Raw genomic sequence first — 22,289 nt, forward strand, 5'->3', positions numbered from 1 at the left:
GGATTTTGTCATTTCAAATATTTTCTGCCTACGTAAAAACTGTGAACTTTAAATTAATTGATTAATTAATTATTGGCTTTGTGACCCTCCTGTGAAGCTCTGGTGAGCCCTGGTGGAGGTCGGGACCCTCATGTTGGGAACCAGAGGACCATCTGTGAAGGAAGAACTCGTCTGTACGATCTCAGGTGAACTTTTCTAAACTGGCGTGGACGGTCCAGCACCAGCAGGTCCAGCAGCACTTTACTGAGCGCTGCGTGTCCCATAAAGAGCAACAAACTTCAGACATGCATACATGTTGCCGTGGTTACTGATGTGGTCAGCAGAGGATTTACAGGTGAGGTGAGCTCCATACCTGCTCAGGTATCCGGTCTGTCCCAGCTCAAAGTTCTGGAAGTCGGTGTAGAAGTCAGGACTGATGGCACCGTCCGCGGAGATGATCCCATCTGATGAAAACAAACAGGTCAAAGTCTTCTCATCTCACACACACACACACACACACACACACACAGACACACACACACACACACACACACACACTTGGTTTCAGTACCGGCGCTGTAGAACAGGTCGGGTCCCTCCAGGATGTCTCCGTTCCTGATGAAGGACTCTCCGTCCTCCCCGTACATGAAATGATCTCCTGCTTCGTCCATCTGACGGTTCTCCACCATCTCCAGCCACTGACCGTTGTACCAGCGGAACTTCTCCGTCTGGATCTTCTTCCCCCACTCCTCGTCGTATTCCTGCAGGACGTGGAGGGAAGAGAGGGTCAGGATGTGGATTCATACGTAGATATCGTTTATAGAGATCAGAGCGTCGTCCTCATGTGTCAGGCTGCTCATCGGCTGCAGAGGAAGTCTCGGCCCAGATATCTGTCAGAGATATCGGCCCAGATATCTGCCACCATCAGACTGTAATCATGTTATCATTCATTGTAATTCATTGTCATTTTATCAGTCATTGTAATTGTACAATATGTTTGTGTTGATTTGTTCTGTACACGTGACATCTATTGCACGTCTGTCCGTCCTGGGAGAGGGATCCCTCCTCTGTGGCTCTTCCTGAGGTTTCTTCCACCTTTTTTCCCTGTTAAAGGTTTTTGTGGGCAAGTTTTTCCTCACTTGAACCGAGGGTCTAAGGACAGAGGGTGTCACTCCCTGTACAGATTGTAAAGCCTCAGAGGAAAATGGACTTTGTGACTTTGGACTGTACAAATAAAATCTGATTTAATTTGGTCCTAAAAAAGGACAATCCATCCAACATGAATCTATTTGGCTTTTTGAACCTTTATTGTGTAGCAGCAGCTGAACAGTGACAACACCTTTGCACCAAAAAAAGCCACAGGTGGGATTCAAACCCGGGCTGCTGCAGGTAGGACTGAGCCTCTGAGCACCTTGACCTGCTGGTGGCGCTAGAGGAACAGTGTCAGGATCAGCAAAGTCATGAGAATTCATCGTCTGTGCGCCGTGGCTCTCTGAGCTGAACTTATCTATACTGCTCTCTGCTGATCACCATGACGATCCATCTCAGCACTGAAGGAGCTGAGGAAGTGTGTGTGTGCAGGTACGTGTGTGTGCGAGTGTGTGTCCGAGCTAATAAAACCTCTGGCTCGGCAGAGTTGTGTTTTCTTTTCTCTGCAGGGGCTGAAGGGGGAGCGATAAAGATTCATCATCCAGAGGCAGAGCCCCTCCGTGGGCATGACAGCCACCCGAGGCCCCGGACTCAAAAAGGGCCTATTGAGCGTCGCAGTGACAGTGACACACATGCATGACTCAGCAGCAATTAACATGACTAATGAGTTATTAGATGAGCTCATCACAGCGGGGGTGAGGAAGTGCACGGCAGATCTGGGAGCTTGTCGACTTATTCCTCTGGAAATATGTCCGGCTAAGAATATCTCCGTGAGCTCGGCGTCTGTCCCACTTGGAGGATCTACAAAGATCCTCGTGAGGCCACGTGTGTTTGTACACGCGCAGCCGCCGTGATCAAAGGCCGAGCATTTCAGGACTGCACAGCTATGGCGTGTGCTGCCAAGCCGTAATGATTGTGTGTGTGTGTGTGTGTGTGTGTGTGTGTGTGTGCGTCCACAGCTCTGCTTTCTCTCTCACCTCTGCTGTCCAGCCGCTGACACACTCCAGAGCCGCCGGCTGCCTTTCATGTGGTTCACATCTTAATAGGTCTCACTGATAATTTCAATGAAACACTTCCTCTGCCCCGCCACACTGCCCGGCTATAATCTACAGCTAATTACGCTGATCTGAGGCCTGGCAGCGATCACATGCTGACTGGGAGCTGACCACACCGTCACTCAGGAGGCCATTCAGGACTCCATCGCTCGGTTCAACCGCTGATGATCAGGAGAAGGTGAAGCTGAAGGAAAATCAGCTGCTGACGTCAAAACTTTTGAGAGAATCCTGAAGGAACGACGAGCTTCGTGTCTGGCTGGTCTGAGCACTCAGTGTCACTCAGTCAGACAGACGCTCGGCTTTATTACCTGCTCCTGAGATTCAGCACTGAAGCGACAAACTCTCATTTTAAAACCTTCGAGATGATTATTGAAGCTGATGTTATTCATATGCCGTCATGTCAGCCCAGCAGAATACTAGAACACAAAATCCAGCCTTTAAATCTTGAAGAAAGGTCATAAAACAAAAGCTTATTCTTGTGCATACAGAGGGAGGAATGGAGGGAGAACCGGAGCCAAGCAGGCGCTTAATTCACTAAAAACATTAGAGTCCGAGTGTTCTTCCAAAGTATTTCTTATTGCAAACTATTTTCTTTCTTTCTTTGGACATTGGTTGAAAAAGGAAACACGTTTCCTGCTGACTTCGTCCCTGCAGCTGTGCAGCAGCTGTAGGGACGCTCGTCCGGATACTCACAGCGATGATGTCCAGCGTGTTGTCGCAGACTTTGCGGATCTCGGCGTTGGTGTCGTGCATCAGGTCGATGAGGTACGCGGGAGCTTCTGAGGTCACGACTCAAGGAAAAGAAAACAGTTCATCGATGCTCGGCCGGTCAATCGGTGTTGCTATGGGAACGACAGGTGCCGTGTGACTGAAGGACACTTCCTGTGGACACGTCTCCTCTCGCTCACACAGCACAGCTTAAATCAGATATTCCCCTTATGTTCTTCAATCAGGACACACAGAGCACATTTGTAATTTGACACAAGCCGCCACCGACCACAACTCTGTACAATTACAGGCGGCTCAGAATACCCGAGGGTTAAAACATGCTAAATCGAGGGGTTAAAGAGGTTACCATGGAGATGAGGATGGGTGGTACCAGAGGGACATCCCCTGAACACTGAAAATAGTTCTGGAGCGAAACGTTCTGTGTCGACGTCTCACGGCTCTAAAAATGGATTTCATGTAACAGGACGGGAGAGACGAGCGAAAGGATACGAGTGTCCTTGACGATGACGTCTCTGGTAGCTTCGTGGAAGACCATCTGGTAGAAGACGTAGACGATCTGACACACGAACTCGTCGTCCTCCTGCTGGGCTGAGGGGGAAATGAAATCATTTATTTTTAAAGTGTACTGCGTCCAAAACCTTTATGTTTTACTGGATTCTCAGGGTTCAAACTAACAGCTGTCGGTCACACTGAACTCTTCACCAACAGTCAAACTTCTTCTTCAGGCTCGGAGGACTACAAACACTGTGGAAACAAGCAGCAACCTCTGTGGCTGGGAAGTGAAACACAAGCTGCAGTTCCTCTAACGTCCACCTGAGGCTGGCTCCAGAAGTGAGTCAGTCTCCATAAGTCCCCATGTTCACATCCATCTTATCGAGCCTTAACCTTAAATAAACCACCTTAACTGGCAGTTACCATAGAGACCAGGCTGTAAACATGTTTATCTCTGCTGTGAAGTTGGACATTTGGACATGGGGACTTATGGAGACTGACTCAAGTCTCTTTATTCTTCTGTTAACATCAGAGCTTCATGGATCTTCAGACATACTGTAGTACTGGATTCGGTTCTTACCATTGAGCAGCTCGATGAGAGCGGGAATGATGCCGGAGTTGGCCAGCATGGCCGCACAAGAGTCATCCATGGACACGGTGCCAATCATGATCACCACCTCCAGGATGAGGTCATCCTCAGCAGAACCTGACATCAGGGAAAAGTACAAGTGGAGTGTAAGATGATTGGCAGAGATCCTCACTGATCCTGTAAAACATTTGGCCTCTGAACACGAGCAGAACCGAACCAAGCGCCGGGCCAGAGACAACATCCAGGTTACTGTGACGAAACATCTGTGGGTCCTACAGCTCGGCCTTCGCTCTGCTGCATCTGAAACAGCGCTGCGCTCGGAAAAATATAAAACCATTCTTTTCCACTCGAGTCTGAAGACATCGGTTCGGTTCTAACGGATCCCCAGAGGCTCGTTTCAAGATCAATGAATGACTCATCGGCTCTTTAGTTTGAGGGACCGGTTCTGTAAAGGTTCAGCTGAGGTTTTTTTTAAGGATCTCTTTGTGACAAAGTTTTAGGTTTTGTCATATTTTATGTGACCTCTGATAACAAGCTGAGGTCAGGAGGTCAGAGGTCAGAGGTCATGGCTCCTCTGTCCTCATATCATCCCTGAGCAGCGACACGTCACTGATGTGTGATTCAGAGAGTGGTCAGAGGTTCAGACCCGGCCTGTGGCGGGGTCAGCCTTCAGGAGCACGTACTGTGTGTTCAGAAGATACCCAACATGAAACAAACGCTTATCACACACACACACACACACACCTGGTTTGAGTCTCTCTTTCAGGTAGGGGACCAGCTTGTACTCCTCGAGGACCAGAGCCCAGTCCAGGTTTGGGATGGTCAGATTGGCCAGCGTGCCGAGACACTCGATGACGAACTCCTCGGCCGCCTCGTCGCTGATCTGAGCTGCCAGGTCACCGACGTGTTTCTGCGGGCAGACGCACAAACGTCCTGATTAATGAACTTAAACACAGAGACGGACCTGAAGACATCACGGACTTCATGAACGCCTCAGCGTTCACTCTGTGTCGACATGTTCCAGCTCCACGTGACGCAGAGTAAAGACCGCACGAGAGCTCAAACCTGTCCTGACCTTGAAGAGGCTCTTGGTGGGTCCGTTGTGCTGAGAAAGGTTTCGGATCATCTTCATCACCAGAACGTCCTTCAGCTTCACGGCACGCTTCATCAGCTTCTTCAGGCCGTTACCTAGGCAACAGGGAGGAAGGACACGAGGAGGAGGAGGAAGAGGACGAGTGAATGAAAGAGTTAAACACGGAGTGATGATGATGATGAAGATGATGATGATGATGATGATGATGATGATGATGATGATGATGATGATGATGATGATGATGAGGATGATGATGACGATGAAGAAATGAGTTCACACCTTCACAGATGATCTGAGCGTTGCTCTTGTTAGCGGCCAGGTTGATGCAGAGCGAGATGAGCTCCACCTCCAGCTTCTCCTCCCCGCAGTCAAACACCATCTCCATCAGCTGTCAATCAGAGTGTCAGGTAACACTGAGTTCACGCACACGTCACGTGTCTGTAAATCACAGCGCTTATGTAACGAGCTGGAAATCTTCTGCAGATGAACTCAGACAAACTTTTTTAACAGAAGAACAACGTCTGCGCTCGTGTGTCTGGTTGTAATTTGTCATCTTCAAAGAGCATCTCTAAAGGAGGGAGGAGGGAGGACGAGAGTGGATAGAGGGGGAGAGAGGAGGGAGGAGAGGAGGGAGGAGGGGGAGAGAGGAGGGAGGAGGGGGAGGAGAGGGAGGAGGGAGGGAGGAGAAGAAATCAGAAAATGATAAAAAGCGTGGAGTTAGAGAGTGTTGGAGTTAAAAGGAAGGTGAGCGTCATTTCCACCTCCACCTCCTCCACCTCCACCTCCTCCTCCACCTCCCTCCCTCCCTCCTCCCTCGGTCTGTCCGTCTCTCCTGCACTGATTTAACATTAAACAGGAAAAGCTTTGAGCTGAGGGGGAGGGTGGGGTGAGGCGAGGGGGGTGCAGAGGTGCAGGGCTTCCCTGTGAGGAGTCAGGAATCAGAGAGCGGCAGAGAAAGGCTGGGCCGGGCCTGGGTTAGGTATCACATACCAGAGGCCCCGGACCCCAAATCAGCTCCGTCTAGACTCTCTGGCACCTGCCTCTGCTTATTTACCACAGACAGCCACCGGAGGCCCAGGCAGGGCCACAGCGCCACGCTGCAGTCCTGACCAGCACAGCCACCTCCGCCCCCACCTCCACCTCCACCTCCACCTCCGTTCCTCCTGACGTCCCCACATCCAGCACCAAACGGTGACCCCATTAAAAGCTGGAGAAGGGGAAAGAAGGGGCAGGTCAGCGCCTGGCCTGGGAAAGCGATAAAAGAGCTCTGAGACGGTAAGAGGTGGAGGACGAGGTGGAGCAAACAAACAGATGGAGGACATGTTGGACCTGTACATGCAGACATGAGTTCGATAGATGCTACCAGCTCACCTGTGTGTCTGAATCAGTATAAACTAAATAAAAGGTAGATGACACCTGTTACCACGGTAACAGTCCAACCGTCCATCGTCCAAACTCTGAGCTTCAGATTTTGTTGTCAGATTTTTTTGTGACAACTTGTTTAAATCGGCTCAGCGAGAAGTGAAACAGGCTGTAACAATAAAAGCTGCTCACGCTGTTACATAATCACACGTATTATAGAAACGACCCGCCCTCACATGTAATGCTGTAAACTAACACACAGGAACAAATGTTCGATAGAAAATGTTTGTGTTGGTGGAGCCGCGTCTGACTCTTTAACGTGAAGATCTGTCTCTGTAGGATCATTTACATAATGCTGTCCGACTGAATAACAATCTGAGCCTGTTTCATGTGTGAAGAACTGCAGAATATAAACGGCTTCTCATGTTATTAAAGAGAAGTTAATTAGTCGTCTTAATTAAGTTTCTAATATTCATCCACTCTGGAACTCTTTTGGCGGCTTCGCATGGACGTGGATGAAACGTCGGAGGGATGAAGGTGGAGAGTGAGCAGGCCTCGAGGCGAGGTCGGAGGTCACATCCTGGTCATGCTGCTCGCCAGCATCCTCTCTACCACGAGGGACCTCCGGGGTTCAGATCTGCTGCTGACGTGACCTTCTGAGCAAACAGCCGACTCTCTCGGCTCCACATCTGGCCGGCATTTACACCCAATCTCAACAAACAAACACAAACGCACATTTAGCTAATCGCCGATGATGAGAGGAGCGAGTGACCCGGTCAGCTCAATCAGGAGGGAGCGTAACTCAACAAAAATGTTATGATCCAAAGCTGAGAGAAATCAGCCTGAGGGAGGGAGGGAGGAGAGAGCGTCAGCTTCAGATCACAGTTTGGACAAACACTTCTGTTTCTGTGCTGATGTACACACACACACACACACACACACACACACACACACACACACAGCAAAGGATGAAATGCTGCTGGGATCTTTTCAGGACTCGGTGGAATAAGGAGAGGAGGAAAAACAAGTTGTCACTGCAGCGAGCGCAAAGACTGAGCAGCAGTCCTCTGGTGGTTTCTGGCTCCAGATGTGCGCCCCTCCCTCCCTCCCTCCCTCCCTCCCTCCCTCCCTCCCTCTCTGCTTCTCATGCATTAATTCCCCGGGTGCCGTTAGCTGCCGATGCTAATGTGCCTGTCTTGGTCTGCTGGCGGCGTACATTAGCCAGCCTTACCTGCGGTATGCAGCCTGTGTCGGCAAACACGGACTTGAATCTGTCGTCCATGCTGATGTGGTACAGAATGCACATGCTGAGCTGTCTCTGGCCCTCGTCAGCTGCAACATAAACAAGAGGAGAAGGAGGGAAGTCAATGGATGAATGACCGGTTGTGCCGTAACGCTCCGCGGGATGCCAATGACCACATCTAGGAGAGCCGTGTGTGTTTTCTGAAAATATTAATGGGCTGAATGGCCTTTTTAGCAGCGAGCCCTGCTGCAGGTCAGCTGAACACAGGCGGGCTGCAGCCTGTCAGCCGGTCTGACTGACGAGGAAAACAAGATTTAAAGGATGAACCAGGAGCTGCACACACACTGCACACACACTGCACACACACTGCACACACACTGCACACACACTGCACACACACTGCACACACACTGCTCCCAGATCAGAACCAACAGACTTTCTTACTTTACACAGACAAACACTGAGAGTTCAGTGAGTCAGCAAACTCTGAGCAGAGTCTGATCCACAGAGCTCCATCACACTCAGTGAGTCATGCTGCTGTTCCTTCATCACCATGAACACACACTGTTGTTTATTTGGACTCACACCGTCCTGCTGCGACAGAAACACAACACAACAAACGCATCATTTCCTGTCTGTCTTCTGGAAATCTGTCTGTGCTTCAGCAGGAAGCAGCGAGGAGCTGCAGCTGAGAGAGGTGGACCGGCTGAAGGACGAGAATCCTTCACAATAAGAGACACAGAATAATTTCAGCCTCGTCATTAAAGAAGAAAAAACGTGTCCGTGCAGAAACAGTGACTCAGTCACTCGTTGGAGAATGCACAGACCCGCCTGTGAAGAGTTTACACAGGGACTGTTTCTTGGGCAGAGAGCAGGTCCAATGCAAACTGTGGACAGTGAGGTCTGTGGACTCTCCAGAGGAACAGCTACACTGTTTGTGGAAAGACAAATTCATGCCGGTGTGAAAAAAAGATTTTTTTTCTTAAACTGAAAACTTAAAAAGTTCCAACAGAAACTAAAATCAGTTCGAAAGAGATTCAGGTTGGATCAGCACCGCCTCGTTGGACGGTTTGACCCGAGTCTCGTGAGCCCGGTTTGTCGGGCTCCGGACCTCGTTTGCATAAAGCTGAGAGTGAGTCATATTTATGCAAATTAAGTACAGGGAGCCATCATGAGTATTCATCGAGCTCCACGTGGCCAGACCTGAAGATGAACGGGATCCTGTGTGTGTGTGTGTGCGTGTGTGTGTCTGCACTGTGTGTGTGTGTGTGTGTGTGTGTGTGTCTGCATGTGTGTGTGTGTGTGTGTGTAAAACAGGAAGTGTGCCGCAGAGTCACTCTGTGATTTCGTCACGATGAGCGACACCTTTCACGTCACAGACAGTCAACGAATCAATGACAGAGGCATCAGACTGTAACTAACTGAACACACCTCGCCTCACCCTGCTCTTCCTAGTGTGCAGGAGAACTTACAGCCATGAAAGTTTTTCAAAACATTTTCTGAAACTATCTGCATCGACGGGACAATGTTTGTTTTCGTCATTTTTGGTGAACTGACCCTTTAACGTGTCTTCACATTCTCCATCAGCAGAGTCCAGAGCTTATCAGGCCTCAGCAGCAGCGTGAGCGAGATAACGGCAGAATGGATTGAGTGTTAGACTGTCAGAGAGCCCAGCACCTTTATGAGTCTGACCTCTGACCTCTGAGCTGAGGGGGAGGCTGGAGGCCTGGAGGAGGAGGAGGAGGAGGAGGAGGAGTCAGCCGCCGAGAAATAATAGAGTTCAGACCAGAGTTTGACCCGGGAACTTTTCATTAAGAGAAGTGTTAAGAGAGAGGCTCCTCACTGGACCAGAACCACCGACAGACCTCCTGTAATGCCCACCAGCCTCCAAAGCCCCGACCAGGTCCAGTTAAAACTGGTCCCAGCCGTGTTCGGTCACTGGCCGTACAGGGAGCCTTATCGCACAGGATTAGATCCAGATGTGCTCAGTGAACCTCTGGAATCACAGGAGGGAGAGACGGCTTCCAGCTTTAATTGGGAAAACAGGAGGAAGCATCAATTTTACTGCCTTTAATAAGTCAGAGCTACGCTGCTCGCTGCTCGGCCCTTCCAGCACAGCCTGCCATTGGCCAGAACATGTGCTTCTCATTAGTGATGCTTTACCTCAGCCGATACCTTAAAATACACGTGCAAACAACCACACACACACACACACACACACACACACACACACACACACACACACACACACACACACACACACACACACACAGGCAATAAGCTCGTCCAGACCTGGCGAACTCGCTCACTTTGCTGGTAGGAACATGGAGGATCCTTTATGGGCGAAGAGAGAGCTCCCATTAAATGTTCAAAACACTGGTAGGTTGGAGCAGGAGTGAGAAAAAAAGGTGAGGGGGAGCTGTTAAGAATTAACTAGACTGTTCATGGGCAGTTAGTGGGAGAGCTAAACTCCAATTACACCCCAGCCTGATTTAAAACCCCTAACCTTCGTAAAATGACACATTAAGAGGGCGTCTGGGCTCGGTCTGCGGACAGCGCCGCTCCGCTCTTATTGTGTTCTGTGGATAAATAACAGGCTGGGCTCAGTTTGAAGGAGACAGCAGAGGACTCTGTAAAGACGTCCACGCCTCCACGCAACACTCCATCTGCTTATGTAACGTAATGACAGCTGACACGCCGCGACCGAAGATCAAGTCATTATGAATTCATCTGTGGATTCTTTAATTAATACACAACTAAATAAATCCTCACATTGGAAACGACTCGAGAATTAAATGAAGATAAAAATGTTTTTTTTTTTTTGTCTGTCGACTAATCGAGTAACTCTGTAACTATTTTTTTAAAGTTTATTTTTATGTATCGCAGGATGAATCTGATGAAAATGAATCTAACGTTATAAAACACAGATCTGATTTCTCTGACCGAGTTTAAATCCATTGTTCAGACCTGGAGTTCAGACCTTTATTTCTGTTTTAGACTGCTCTGTGTTTTAACACTGTGTGTGTGTTTGGATCGTGTACTGTCTCGGCCAGGACAACGGGCCTTTTAAACAAAAGTTAAATAAATGTTAAATAAATGTTAAATAAATAACGTGGCCGTGGTTCTGTTTGTGTCAGACGGTGCTTTCATGGACGTGGACGCACACAGAAACCTTCAGAGATTTCTGCTGATCCACTAACCGACAGAAAGTTTCTGTGAAAAATTAAAAGTGGAGCTGACAGAGGAATCTTCTACTTCCTGTCGGGTTCAGGCGGTGGTGGGATGGATGGAGTGGGAGGTGACATGTGAAGCCTCCCTCTCCACTTTCATCTTATCACCCGGGGTCAGGACCTTAGACCGGGTCTGGATGGAGAGAGTGGAGGGCTGACAGACCTGCCTCCACCCTCCTCCACCCTCCTCTCCCTCTCTGCAGAGATAAGAGTGCTCGTGCAGAGCGTGTCAGCTGAGGAGAGGACGGTCGGCAGTGAAAGCGGATGATTAATGAGGCCTCGGCTCGTACAGAGCGACTTACAAACACACAAATACAGTCAAACTCAGCCGTGTCAGAGCTGTGAGCAGGCGTAATATTTCAGTGTTAACTTATATTATGTGCGCGCCTCGCTTCCTGAAGGAGCGACCCCCACCCGCCACTTCCCCAAAAAAACAGCCCAGCCTAAATCTCTGAAGACCTCTCCACCTCTCCGGCCTGCTCCTACAAAAACAACATTTGTGCAGAGGCTCTGGCATGTTATTCTAACAAATATATTATATTAATTATGCGCCGTTACCCGAGCCTCCCCTGGAGAGGCTTCAAAAGGCCGTCAGAGATGCTTCTGACTGTGTCACACGCCCTGCGGAGGAGACAACGCACAGATCGCACGCTCCCGAGCTTTTAGGAGGTCACTGCTCCGATGGCGCCGCGTTCACGCTGCACCTGCACGAGTGTGTGAGTGTGTCAGTGCAAACATGGAACAATGATGCAGATACATGCAGAACAAGCCCAGCCGTAAACACACAGACACAAACATCCTCAGGAACACACACAAACAGTCAGGCTGATTACCGAGCAGCGAGCAGAGTCTGGGAACGAGTCCGGCCTGAACCATCTGGCTGCGCAGCGACGTGTCGAAGGAGAGGTTGAGCAGGAGGCGTAAGGTGGCGCTCAGCAGCTCCTCGAGCTCGCAGGGAACGAGGCGAGCCAGCTTCTCCACGGCGAAGGTTTCAGCCTGGAGCGAGAAGGCAAACATCAACACACACACACACACACACACACACACACACACAGTACGTCCACTACTTTGTCTGAACGTTTCTTTTTTTATGAAACAAAGTAACATTGCTGCTTATTTAATATTTCTGTCTGGCAGCCTTTAAGGAGCAGCGTGACTCCGACACACTGCGAGTGCTGAACGATGATTTTTCACTGGAAACGTTTTAGATTAAAAATCGTTTCACTTCAGAAAAATCACAAAAGGTTTCATCGGTTAGACAGGAAGTGATGTCAGGCCTGATGACATAATAATCAGCGTCAGGTTATTCACAGCACAGAAACTTTGCAGCATCAATTTTCCAACCGTTAAACCTTTTTTTATTTTTATGAATTGCACATTTTGTCAGAATGTTTTTGGTTCGTTTGATTTATTTAAAAAGTTTGAATAAATTATTTTAACTACAGGTTAAAGTAGCTGCAACATTAAAATACTAATTACATCATTTATTATAATCATACAGTGGTATAAATATATTATCTGATTATCATTAATGATGCATTCATTCTGTAATAAGTATTTTAATCTGGTTGTATTTATGTAAATTTATCTGTGATTACCTGGTGACCCTGACACATTATATACCATAATGATACTTCAAGTACATTTTTTTACTTTACTTGAGTACTTGTAGTATTTTAAAATTAATATTTCTTCAAGTGAAGAATATGAATACTTTTTCCACCATGTGTACTTTTATTACAATTTAGCTTTAAAAAATACACGAGCAGAAAATTTGTATTAAATGAATATTTTCAGTTTTACCAGCAGCAGATTTTTAAATACAGGAACACTGACTCAGACTCTTGGAGTCCAGCATGGAGAAGGTTCACATGACCTACAGGCAGGTGGAGGTGTTGAGCTGATGACACCGACCACAGCTCAGAGACACACACACACACACACACACACTGCTGCGCGTCACCGGCAGAGTGTCAGAGTGTGTTCAGACTCGACCCACGCGTTGTCACGGTGACCGCCGGCGTCACACGGCGGGCCTGGTCGGTCCAGCGCTGCTTGTTAACATGCTCCCCTCTCCTGTGGTCTCCCCACAGCCAGATATCACGGTGACGCAACCTGCTCCCAGTTAAAAACGCACTCACTGCTACTGTGTGAGAAACCAGCTCCAGTCGCACCATCACACAGCAGACCTCGAGCTGCGTAATCAACTGCAGCCTGGGTCAATTACAGCTGACGCTGCCTCTGCATCAGTGACAGCCGCTGCAGAGAGACGCATCAGTCTGATCTGATGAGCAGGACGTCAGCATGTGTGCAGAGTCAATAAAACCTGATGACACGGCCTGATCAGTCTTTCAATCAATTAAACGCCCGTGTCCTTAAATACGAGGTTTCCCATGTGTAAGCTGATCCACTGAGCCAGTGTTGAAATCCACTGTTCTCCTGCTGGACACATGCTCGAGTGGGTCCAAACCCCCTGAAGGCCTCTTTAATCTCTATCAAAGATACAGTGAGGGGGAAACAGGGAGATAAAACCAGTTCCTAACAGGGTCTGGCTTTGATAAAGACCCACAAACTGAGTGAGATTGGAACCAGGTGGGGCTGGATGAGGTGGTGGAGCGGCGAGGTTCCCGTACGAGCGCTGTGGGACACGTGGCCAAACGTGGACCTTGTAAACTATTTATTTAATTGAAATTTGATCGGTGCGGTTTGTCAAAATAAGCTGGGGAGTGTTTAAAGAAGAAATAAAGAACCATTGTTAAATGTCACAGAACAATGATGTTAACGGACACGTTAATTAGAGGCGCTAATTATAAGTGAGTGATTCTCACTCAAACAACGTGCAGACGCCGTGAAGTTTAAACAATGAACAGTTCGTTAATTAATGAGGTAAATCCAGAATGTGTTGATCCGAGTTTCACTTCAGGACAGGATTATTTTTCTCTTCATGTTTAATAAATCTGGAATGTTTTGTTTGTTATGACGCTGAATCAGAGGAACACGAGGACTCATGTAAACACAAAGATCAGGGAGGCTCCCTCACCATGTCGTTCTTGTTCTCCAGGAAGATGGACAGCTTCTTGAGGAAGACCACCACCAGCAGCAGCAGCTCCTCGTCCTCACGGTCCAGGATCTTCACCAGCATGTGGACGATGTTTTTGTTCCTCATCTTCAGCTCCGTGCGGGTGTCCTCAGCCAGGTTCAGCAGCAGACACAGAGCCACTGCAGGCCGGACACATGACAGACGGATCACTGATCATTTCATTTACTTTGTCCTGTTCCTGCTGAGCCTGCAACAAACTATTATGTTAATACTTTTCTCCAAGAACTGATGAATGAATTAAAAATCGCCTGTTTGATATTTTGTGCTTAACTTCATTTAAAAGTTCGTTGGAAGTTTTCACACTTTCTCATCACATACTGTTTTTTCATGATGCTTACTGAAATCATTTTAATGTCTGCAGAAATACATTCAACACATTCTTGATGCCAAACAGGAACATGTTTTACATGTTTTAAATGTTTTTGTGTCTCTGGTTTGATTAATTTAACGAGTATGTAGAGACAAAGAGACAGTGTGCAGAGTGTTTCCTCTAAATCGATGAAGTGATGGTGAGTGTTGGAACAGTGCAAAGACACAGGTGACATGAGTCAGAAGATCAGGGTCCAGGCTGAGCATGTGACGCTGCAGGTGAGGGGAGTTTGACACCGTACCTCTGAGCAGCATCTCCTGCTTGGTCAGGAGGCTCTGGTACTTTCTGAAAGACTTCTCATGTTCTTTCTTCAGATTTTGGTTCTCAGAGAATTCTTCATGTGCGATCAGTCAAGGAAACGTGAAATCCTCTGGAGCCGAACACACACAAACACTTAGAAACCACGACTCTTTAAAGGATATAAGCCTTCTTCTTCTTCTGGAGCTCGTCCTGCCAGAGGTCGTACCTCTTCAGCTCGTGCTCGATGATGTTCATGCACAGGGCCCCGATCTTGAAATGTGTGACCAGGCCGTGGAACTGCGAGAGACTGGAGGAGAAAATGAAGACGGAGGGAGAGAAAAAGACCTCCATTTATCCAAAAGTGGATTTTTCTAAACTTTATTTAGGATATGGGATTCCAGCTGGGAGCTGTCATTAAAATGACCCAATCCGTCACCCCTGAAGAGGTTTACAGAGTAAACTGTCAAAGTCAAAACATGTTCAGTCAAACAGTCGTCCTGGTCCGACTTATAATCAGTCCAACTTGAACCGTTTTCACAATCCAAACAGCAGAACGCGGAGATGGACGCGGGCCAAGAGTGACGATCAGTTTTCAGACGTACGCGTCCTCTCGCAGCCTAAATCAGCTCTGACAGACGTTTATGTATTATTCTAGCGAGGGCTAATTTTAGTGTTTCCTAACCCCCAGTTGGAGAGTGAAACTTCAGTACGAGGTACGCTGCCAGAGGTGGATGACTACTGTAAGAGAGAGGAGAGAGCAGAGGCTCGGCTGTGCCGCTCAGAAACACTGCACACAGTTCAGACACACTGCCTGCACTCACAGTCCGACTCTGATGATCGATTCATAACCAGTTTGTGTCTGGAAACTTTCTGTTTCCACGACAACGTCAGCCCGATCATTCCTATGAGTGATGTTTGACAGACGCCTGCATTCTTTCTCATGGCCAGCAGGGGGCGACTCCACTGGCTGCAGCAGTAAGATTGTATAGAGTCTTATGAAGAAATGAGCCGACCTCACGGGCTCAGTCTTCTTCCACACAGCGTGATGTTCGTTCAGTAAATTATGTTTCATTTAGAGGAAGACAGACATGATTTATTGTTGGCTCAGCAACCTCAGATCAAAACGTCTGTGATGAGGCAGGACGCCAAATTATATTATTTATATTTCTTAGATTACCAGGGTCCTGTCAAGTCCTGTCCAATGACTGGTGACTTCATTTACATCCTGTGGTCGTGCAAGGTCGTCGACCACAGATTAAAGCTGCCATCAAACTAAACGGAGGTGTTGCGTCTTTACCTGGAGAAGCAGAAGAAGACGTAGGTGATGGTTGTTGCCAGGTCCACGCTCTGCTTCCAGTCCTCCCTCAAAACTCTGGCCAGAGCTCCGAGGGCCGTCTCTGACCGCAGACATGAAAAAACAACACACAGCACACACAAAGGTCAGACAGGAATGAGGAGGAAGCAAAGCAAATTCAATCAGAGCCGGACGGAGCGGCGGGCGGTGCAGCTGGAGGTTCGTTTAAACAAGTGTGGGGGAATGCATGGACGGAGGCTCCTGGGGATTTTGAGCCATGGGTGCTTTTCAGCGTAAAGACGTACGTCCCAGGGTTCGTCTCCTCTTTCCAGGCCGACCCCGGGCCTCTCGGTTCACATGGAAACTCGGCTCTTATCAACATCGGGCCGGATGATGCGGTGCGGCAGACGGAGCGAGCTGACGAAACGTTCTGACAGAAACAAATGAAGCGGTGCCATCTCAGCACGGCTGCAGAGGATGACGGCTCCGTGCTGTTGTGGAAGAAACAGCCCGGTTGTCACGGAAGGGAGCTGAACCGGAGCCGAGCGCTGTTTTCTTTAAAATGGGAGCCGAGCGGACGGGCGGGTCGACGCCAGCAGATTCTTCTCAAGCTGATTCTGATCGGTCCAAACAAAGATGAACTGCTTCAGAGGTTTACACGTTTTAACTTTAAGCATCGGATCCATGAGACAAAAGAAAAACTTTCTAAATAAACAGAGGTTCATCTTTGAGCTTTGCAGAGCTTTCAGCCACATCTCCTGCTCTTCCTCTGCAGACACAAGAGCAGGCCTCAAATATTATTTAAAAACCTAATTCTGACATTATGACTTGTGATACTGGAATACATAAATAACTTGTTGTGTCTGTAGCAGAACAGATGTCTCAGACATCAGGTGTGTGCACAGGTGAACACGTGATCGTACCGTTCTGTATGAGCTCCTCCAGGTTGTCCGGGTTACGGGCCAGCTGGTAGATGAGCGTGGCTCCTCTGATCTTCTCCTGCACGTCCTCGTACAGCAGCTCCACGTACTCGTCGATGTTGTTGATGCTCGCCACCTCGTCCAGCTGAAGGTGAGACAGAGTGAACACACACACACACACACACACACACATCATGTACTGTATGTGTATGTATATATTTGTGTGTGTACCTCCACTCCTGCGTACGGCGTGAGGTCTCGTGGTGAGATGCGTTTCCTCTCCTGGTTGTCTGTGGAAAGAAACACTCGTCATCATCACCGTGACTTCACTTCCTGTCTGAGGAGCGTTACGATGGACTCGTCGGTACCGTTTGACTGTTTGCGGTTCTGCAGGTAGAAGAGCAGCTGCTCCACCTCGTGCAGTTTGGACGGGTGGATCAGACGACATTCCTCCACCACCTTCCGGGCCAGAGACGACGTGTCGGTGTGAGCGTTCAGGCTCTTCAGGCGGACTCTGAGGCGAGCAGGTGAGGTGACAGGTGTCAGATATTTCTAAACTGTCTCCAGGTGAATAACGTGCTCGGACTTTAGTGACGGAGTCATTCTCACATTTTCTGGCACTCTTTGCGTTCTCCAACCATCGGGTCCCCCAGCTGCCCCAGGACGGTCGCCTCCACCTCATACTGAACCACGAGGGCTTTCTCCGTGGGGTGGACGTCGAGCGTGCAGCCCTTCACTCTCCTGTGAGCAGAACACAGTCAGCAGCTTTTAAAGGTTCTCTTTAGTTTCAAACGTCTGGATGGAACCAGTCACTTTATTTATTTCATCTTCACTGATTAAAGAACAAATCAAATCATGACGAGCAGAGTTCACAGAGATGCTGTCTCACAGGTCCAACTGTCCACAGACGTTTGGATCTGGATCATCATCATCCTAAAGATCTAGTGTCTGTCTGTCGGTCTGTGTGTCTCTCTGCCTGTCTGTCTGTCTGTCTCTCTGTCTGTCTATCTGTCTGTCTGTCTCTCTGTCTGTCCTCATAGTATTTGTATACTGTGATTTTTTGCTGATTCTTCTCTCATGAATTAAAATCAGACCTGTCTCTCGTCTGACGTCACATTAATCTTAAACTTTCATAAAACTGTTAATTTGACATATTAATGATTTTAATTACATTATTTTAATGACTTTGTCAGATATTATATTAATATTCTTTGTTTTGATGAGTCATGCATTTAAATAAAAGCTTGAATTAATGATTATTTTAACGTGTCTGTAATAAACTCTTCATCTTCTTCATCATCATCATCATCATCTTCATCATCATCATCATCATCATCATTATTATTATTAAACTCATCATCATCATTATTAAACTCTTCATCATCATCATCTTCATTATTAAACTCTTCATCTTCATCATCATCATTAAACTCTTCATCTTCATCATCATTAAACTCATCATAATCTTCATCATCATCATTATTATTATTATCTTCATTATTAAACTCTTCATCATCATCATCATCTTCATCATCTGTCTGTTGTTGATTTTAACAGTTAGCTTCAGACTGACGTTAGCTGCTGTTAGCTTCATCATTAACGGACTTTAACCGGCCTCATGCAGCAGCCGACACCGTGTCGGTCCGCTCGGTGTCGGTCCGCTGGTGTCGGTCCGCCCGGTGTCGGTCCGTTAACGGCTCCGTTACCTCTTGAGGTAGCGCTGCTCCTCCTGCAGACTGTCCATGGTGGAGGGATGAAGCTCCATCAGGTGTGGTTCCTCCTGATGATGGTGATGATGATGATGATGATGGTGATGGGCGGATGTTGTTTTTTTCTGAAGCTTGTTGCCAAGGCGGCGACTCCAACTCCCAGCATGCAACGTGAGGCAGGTGCGCACTGCCGCCACCTGTGGCCGCGGAGGAGACAGCTGCTGTTATTATGACGTCATCATAATATATACACAGTTTATTTACTGCAGTTACATCAATGCAGTACTTTCACTGTACAGTGTGTGTATTAGTACTTTTACTGTACAGTGTGTGTATTAGTACTTTTACTGTACAGTGTGTATTAGTACTTTAGTACTTTTTACTTTACACAGTGTGTGTTTAGTACTTTTACTTACGTGTGTTTGTATTAGTACTTTTACTGTACAGTGTGTGTATTAGTACTTTTACTTTACAGTGTGTGTATTAGTACTTTTACTGTACAGTGTGTGTATTAGTACTTTTACTTTTACTGAGTTATGTGTGTGTATTAGTACTTTTACCGTTAGTGTGTGTATTAGTACTTTTACTTTCACTGAGTATGTGTGTGTTTAGTACTTTTACTTAGTTTTGTATAGTACTTTTTACTTTACAGTGTGTTGTACTTTTACTTTTTACAGTGTGTGTATTAGTACTTTTACTTTACCAGTGTGTGTATTAGTACTTTTATGTACCGTGCGTGTATTAGTACTTTTACTTTCACTGAGCATGTGTGTGTATTAGTATTTTTACTGTACAGTGTGTGTATTAGTACTTTTCTTTACAGTGTGTGTATTAGTACTTTTACTGTTACGTGTGTGTATTAGTACTTTTACTTTCACTGAGTATGTGTGTGTTTATTATACTTTTACTGTACAGTGTGTGTTGTACTTTTACTTTACAGTGTGTGTATTCAGTACTTTTTACTGTACAGTGTGTGTTTAGTCTTTTACTTACAGTGTGTATCTAACTTTTACTGTACAGTGTGTGATTAGTACTTTTACTTTCACTGAGTATGTGTGTATTGTAGACTTTTACTGTACAGTGTGTGTATTAGTACTTTTACTTTACAGTGTGTTATATTAGTACTTTTACTGTACAGTGTTGTGTGTAGTACTTTTTACTTTTTATGTGTGTATTTTACTTTTACTTACAGTGTTGTGTATTAGTATTTTACTGTACAGTGTGTGTATTAGTACTTTTACTTTACAGTGTGTGTATTATTACTTTTACTGTATCGTGTGTGTATTAGTACTTTTACTTTCACTGAGTATGTGTTTGTATTAGTCTTTTACTTTACAGTGGTGTATTAGTACTTTTACTGTATAGTGTGTGTATTAGTACTTTTACTTTCACTGTTATGTGTGTGGTATTAGTACTTTTACTTTACAGTGTGTGTATTAGTACTTTTACTTTACGTGTGTGTCTTAGTACTTTTACTTTCACTGATATGTGTTTGTATTAGTACTTTTACTTTACAGTGTGTGTATTAGTACTTTTACTTTACAGTGTGTTGTATTAGTACTTTTACTGTACAGTGGTGTATTAGTACTTTTACTTTCACTGAGTTGTGTGTGTATTAGTACTTTTACTTTACCAGTGTGTGTATTAGTACTTTTACTTTACGTGTGTTGTATTAGTCTTACTGTACAGTGTGATAGTACTTTTACTTTCACTGAGTATGTGGTGTGTATTTGAAGTTGTAGTACTTTTACTAAGTGGGGTGTGTGTATGTTACGTTTTACTTTACAGTGTGTGTATTAGTACTTTTACTGTTACGTGTGGTGTTTAGTCTTTTTACTTTCACTGAGTATGTGTGTGTTATTATTACTTTACTTTACGGTGTGTGTAATTAGTACTTTTACTTTACGAGTGTGTATTAGTACTTTTACTGTACAGTGGTGTATTAGTACCTTTTACTTTATAGTGTGTGATTAGTATTTTTACTTTCACTGAGTATGTGTGTGTATTAGTACTTTTTACTTAAGTAAGGATATACACACTATACTAAAGATGTGGACACACTCCTTCATTCAATGTTTTTATTTGTTTTATTATTTCCATTAAAGCATTATTATATCTATTTATGATTATTATTATTTGCAGTATTTACTGGACTTCCTGTTATTGTCATGTTTGCACTTCCTCTGCCTACACACAGTCCTTCAGCCCTGTTTGTAGTTCCAGTTTATAGTTCTACTTTTTATATATCTTAATATATTTTATACTATATATAAAAAACTTAAAAACTTATCTATCTTTTAATTAAACTATTTATGAATTTGTCTGTTTATATATTTGACTCTGTCACATCAGAATCAGAAAAATGATTTTTCACATACAAAGAATTCACTCTGGTGAGGTTGGCGCATGACAAACATTCTGATATAAGACATGAAGAATTCAAAGTATAAACAATATAAATATAAATGCACAATATGTTTTATTTAACAAAATGAGGAAGTCCAACAGATGCTGAGTGAGGCTGAGCGTAACACTTTTTTAAATTTATTTATTCCATATAATATTATTATTATGAGATGACGCTTCCTGAAGTCTGACTGACTGCTTCTTCAGCGTCATTAACAGAAATAAAAGAGTAAAAACTTTTAAAAAGGCTCTGCAGTGATTCGGTGAGTCGGGGTTACATAATCTGACCTGAAGTCCGGTAAAAACGGATCTGTGAAGATGTTTCACTGCTTGTCATGTAACCTGATGCTGGCTTTGACTTTTGTTGACTATTTATATTCTGTGTGTTCAGCCTGACAAGTGGACTGTCTTTGGTTCATCACTTAAAGGACCAGTGTGTCGGATTTATGGGCTTCGAAATGGTTTAGTTCATGACTGAAGCCCCCTCGCCTCACCCTCTCTGGTAGCTGAGACATTCACCATGAAGAGTCTCCATTTGTTTTTGTCTATTTTGAAGTATTTGTCTTTATTTCAAATAAAATGTGGTTGAATTATTTCAATTTCTTCATGAACTCCATGAATCAGTTAATTTAAGTTGATACGACGGCGTAATCGATACTGTAACGTGATCCCTCTGCTCGCAGGAAGTATTTGCTCGTCTCAGCAGTGCCCACCTTTGTGACAGCTGATGTCACGGCACTAAATTTAGTCTGTGGTTTGTGACGGATATGTCCGAATATTATTTGTGCTGCAGTAATGTACTGGTGACTGACTGGATGATCAAGGTGGAGCCATTGGTCTCGACTGCTGGCCTTGGTTTTTTAATCAATAAATAAACTCTCATTAGTCTCCATTGTCTGAAAAATTGTGTATTTAATAAACTACTGACCAGTCAACAGGGGTTACATATGGTTCTTCTTAACAAACAAACAGTCTTGTTACACCCAAGAAGACTAGGCCACAAATAAAGGCGTGTTCAGGCTGTGATCCAAACAACAGAACCAGTTATCCAAAAACAAGCTCAAGAATTTGAGACATCCCAAAGTCTCAGTGGTTCTGGAACTTCTCTGAGGCCGTGTTGAAACACAGGACATGCAGTTCACAGGACCTGTTCTGACCTGGAACGTGACTTAGGAAGAGTTAGCCTCGATGTGAACGGGAACTCGAGTGAAGACGAGATCTTGCTAAGCCAAGGAAGACATCACATTTCACCTACTTTAGCTTCCCTCCATGAGCTACCGTTGATTTTAAGGTGGATCACTTTTAAGGTCCCTGTCATGTCTTGTTGGT

At 45.8% G+C, this 22,289-nt stretch overlaps 1 protein-coding gene across 4 annotated transcripts in view; it reads right to left on the reverse strand.

Annotated features, from left to right (window-relative positions):
- kifap3a (kinesin-associated protein 3a) overlaps positions 1-18,684 on the reverse strand; it is a 45,039-nt gene extending 26,355 nt beyond the window's left edge. For all 4 annotated transcript variants that reach the window (XM_027289925.1, XM_027289923.1, XM_027289924.1 and 1 more), the window contains exons 1-19: positions 18,552-18,684; positions 17,455-17,586; positions 17,214-17,359; positions 17,077-17,135; positions 16,849-16,990; positions 15,929-16,028; positions 14,814-14,938; positions 14,633-14,731; positions 13,962-14,140; positions 11,755-11,917; positions 7,680-7,780; positions 5,366-5,474; positions 5,069-5,181; positions 4,738-4,903; positions 3,985-4,110; positions 3,402-3,500; positions 2,877-2,962; positions 551-740; positions 353-443 (exon numbers count right to left, since the gene is read on the reverse strand). In XM_027289925.1, the coding sequence (XP_027145726.1) occupies positions 353-443; positions 551-740; positions 2,877-2,962; positions 3,402-3,500; positions 3,985-4,110; positions 4,738-4,903; positions 5,069-5,181; positions 5,366-5,474; positions 7,680-7,780; positions 11,755-11,917; positions 13,962-14,140; positions 14,633-14,731; positions 14,814-14,938; positions 15,929-16,028; positions 16,849-16,990; positions 17,077-17,135; positions 17,214-17,359; positions 17,455-17,586; positions 18,552-18,610 (2,285 nt within the window). In that variant the 5' untranslated portion in view covers positions 18,611-18,684. The remainder of the gene's footprint in view (positions 1-352; positions 444-550; positions 741-2,876; positions 2,963-3,401; positions 3,501-3,984; positions 4,111-4,737; positions 4,904-5,068; positions 5,182-5,365; positions 5,475-7,679; positions 7,781-11,754; positions 11,918-13,961; positions 14,141-14,632; positions 14,732-14,813; positions 14,939-15,928; positions 16,029-16,848; positions 16,991-17,076; positions 17,136-17,213; positions 17,360-17,454; positions 17,587-18,551) is intronic.
- Between the last annotated feature and the right edge of the window lie 3,605 nt (positions 18,685-22,289).

The sequence above is a fragment of the Larimichthys crocea genome, chromosome XVII (genome assembly GCF_000972845.2).
Source record: "Larimichthys crocea isolate SSNF chromosome XVII, L_crocea_2.0, whole genome shotgun sequence".
NCBI lineage: Eukaryota > Metazoa > Chordata > Actinopteri > Sciaenidae > Larimichthys > Larimichthys crocea.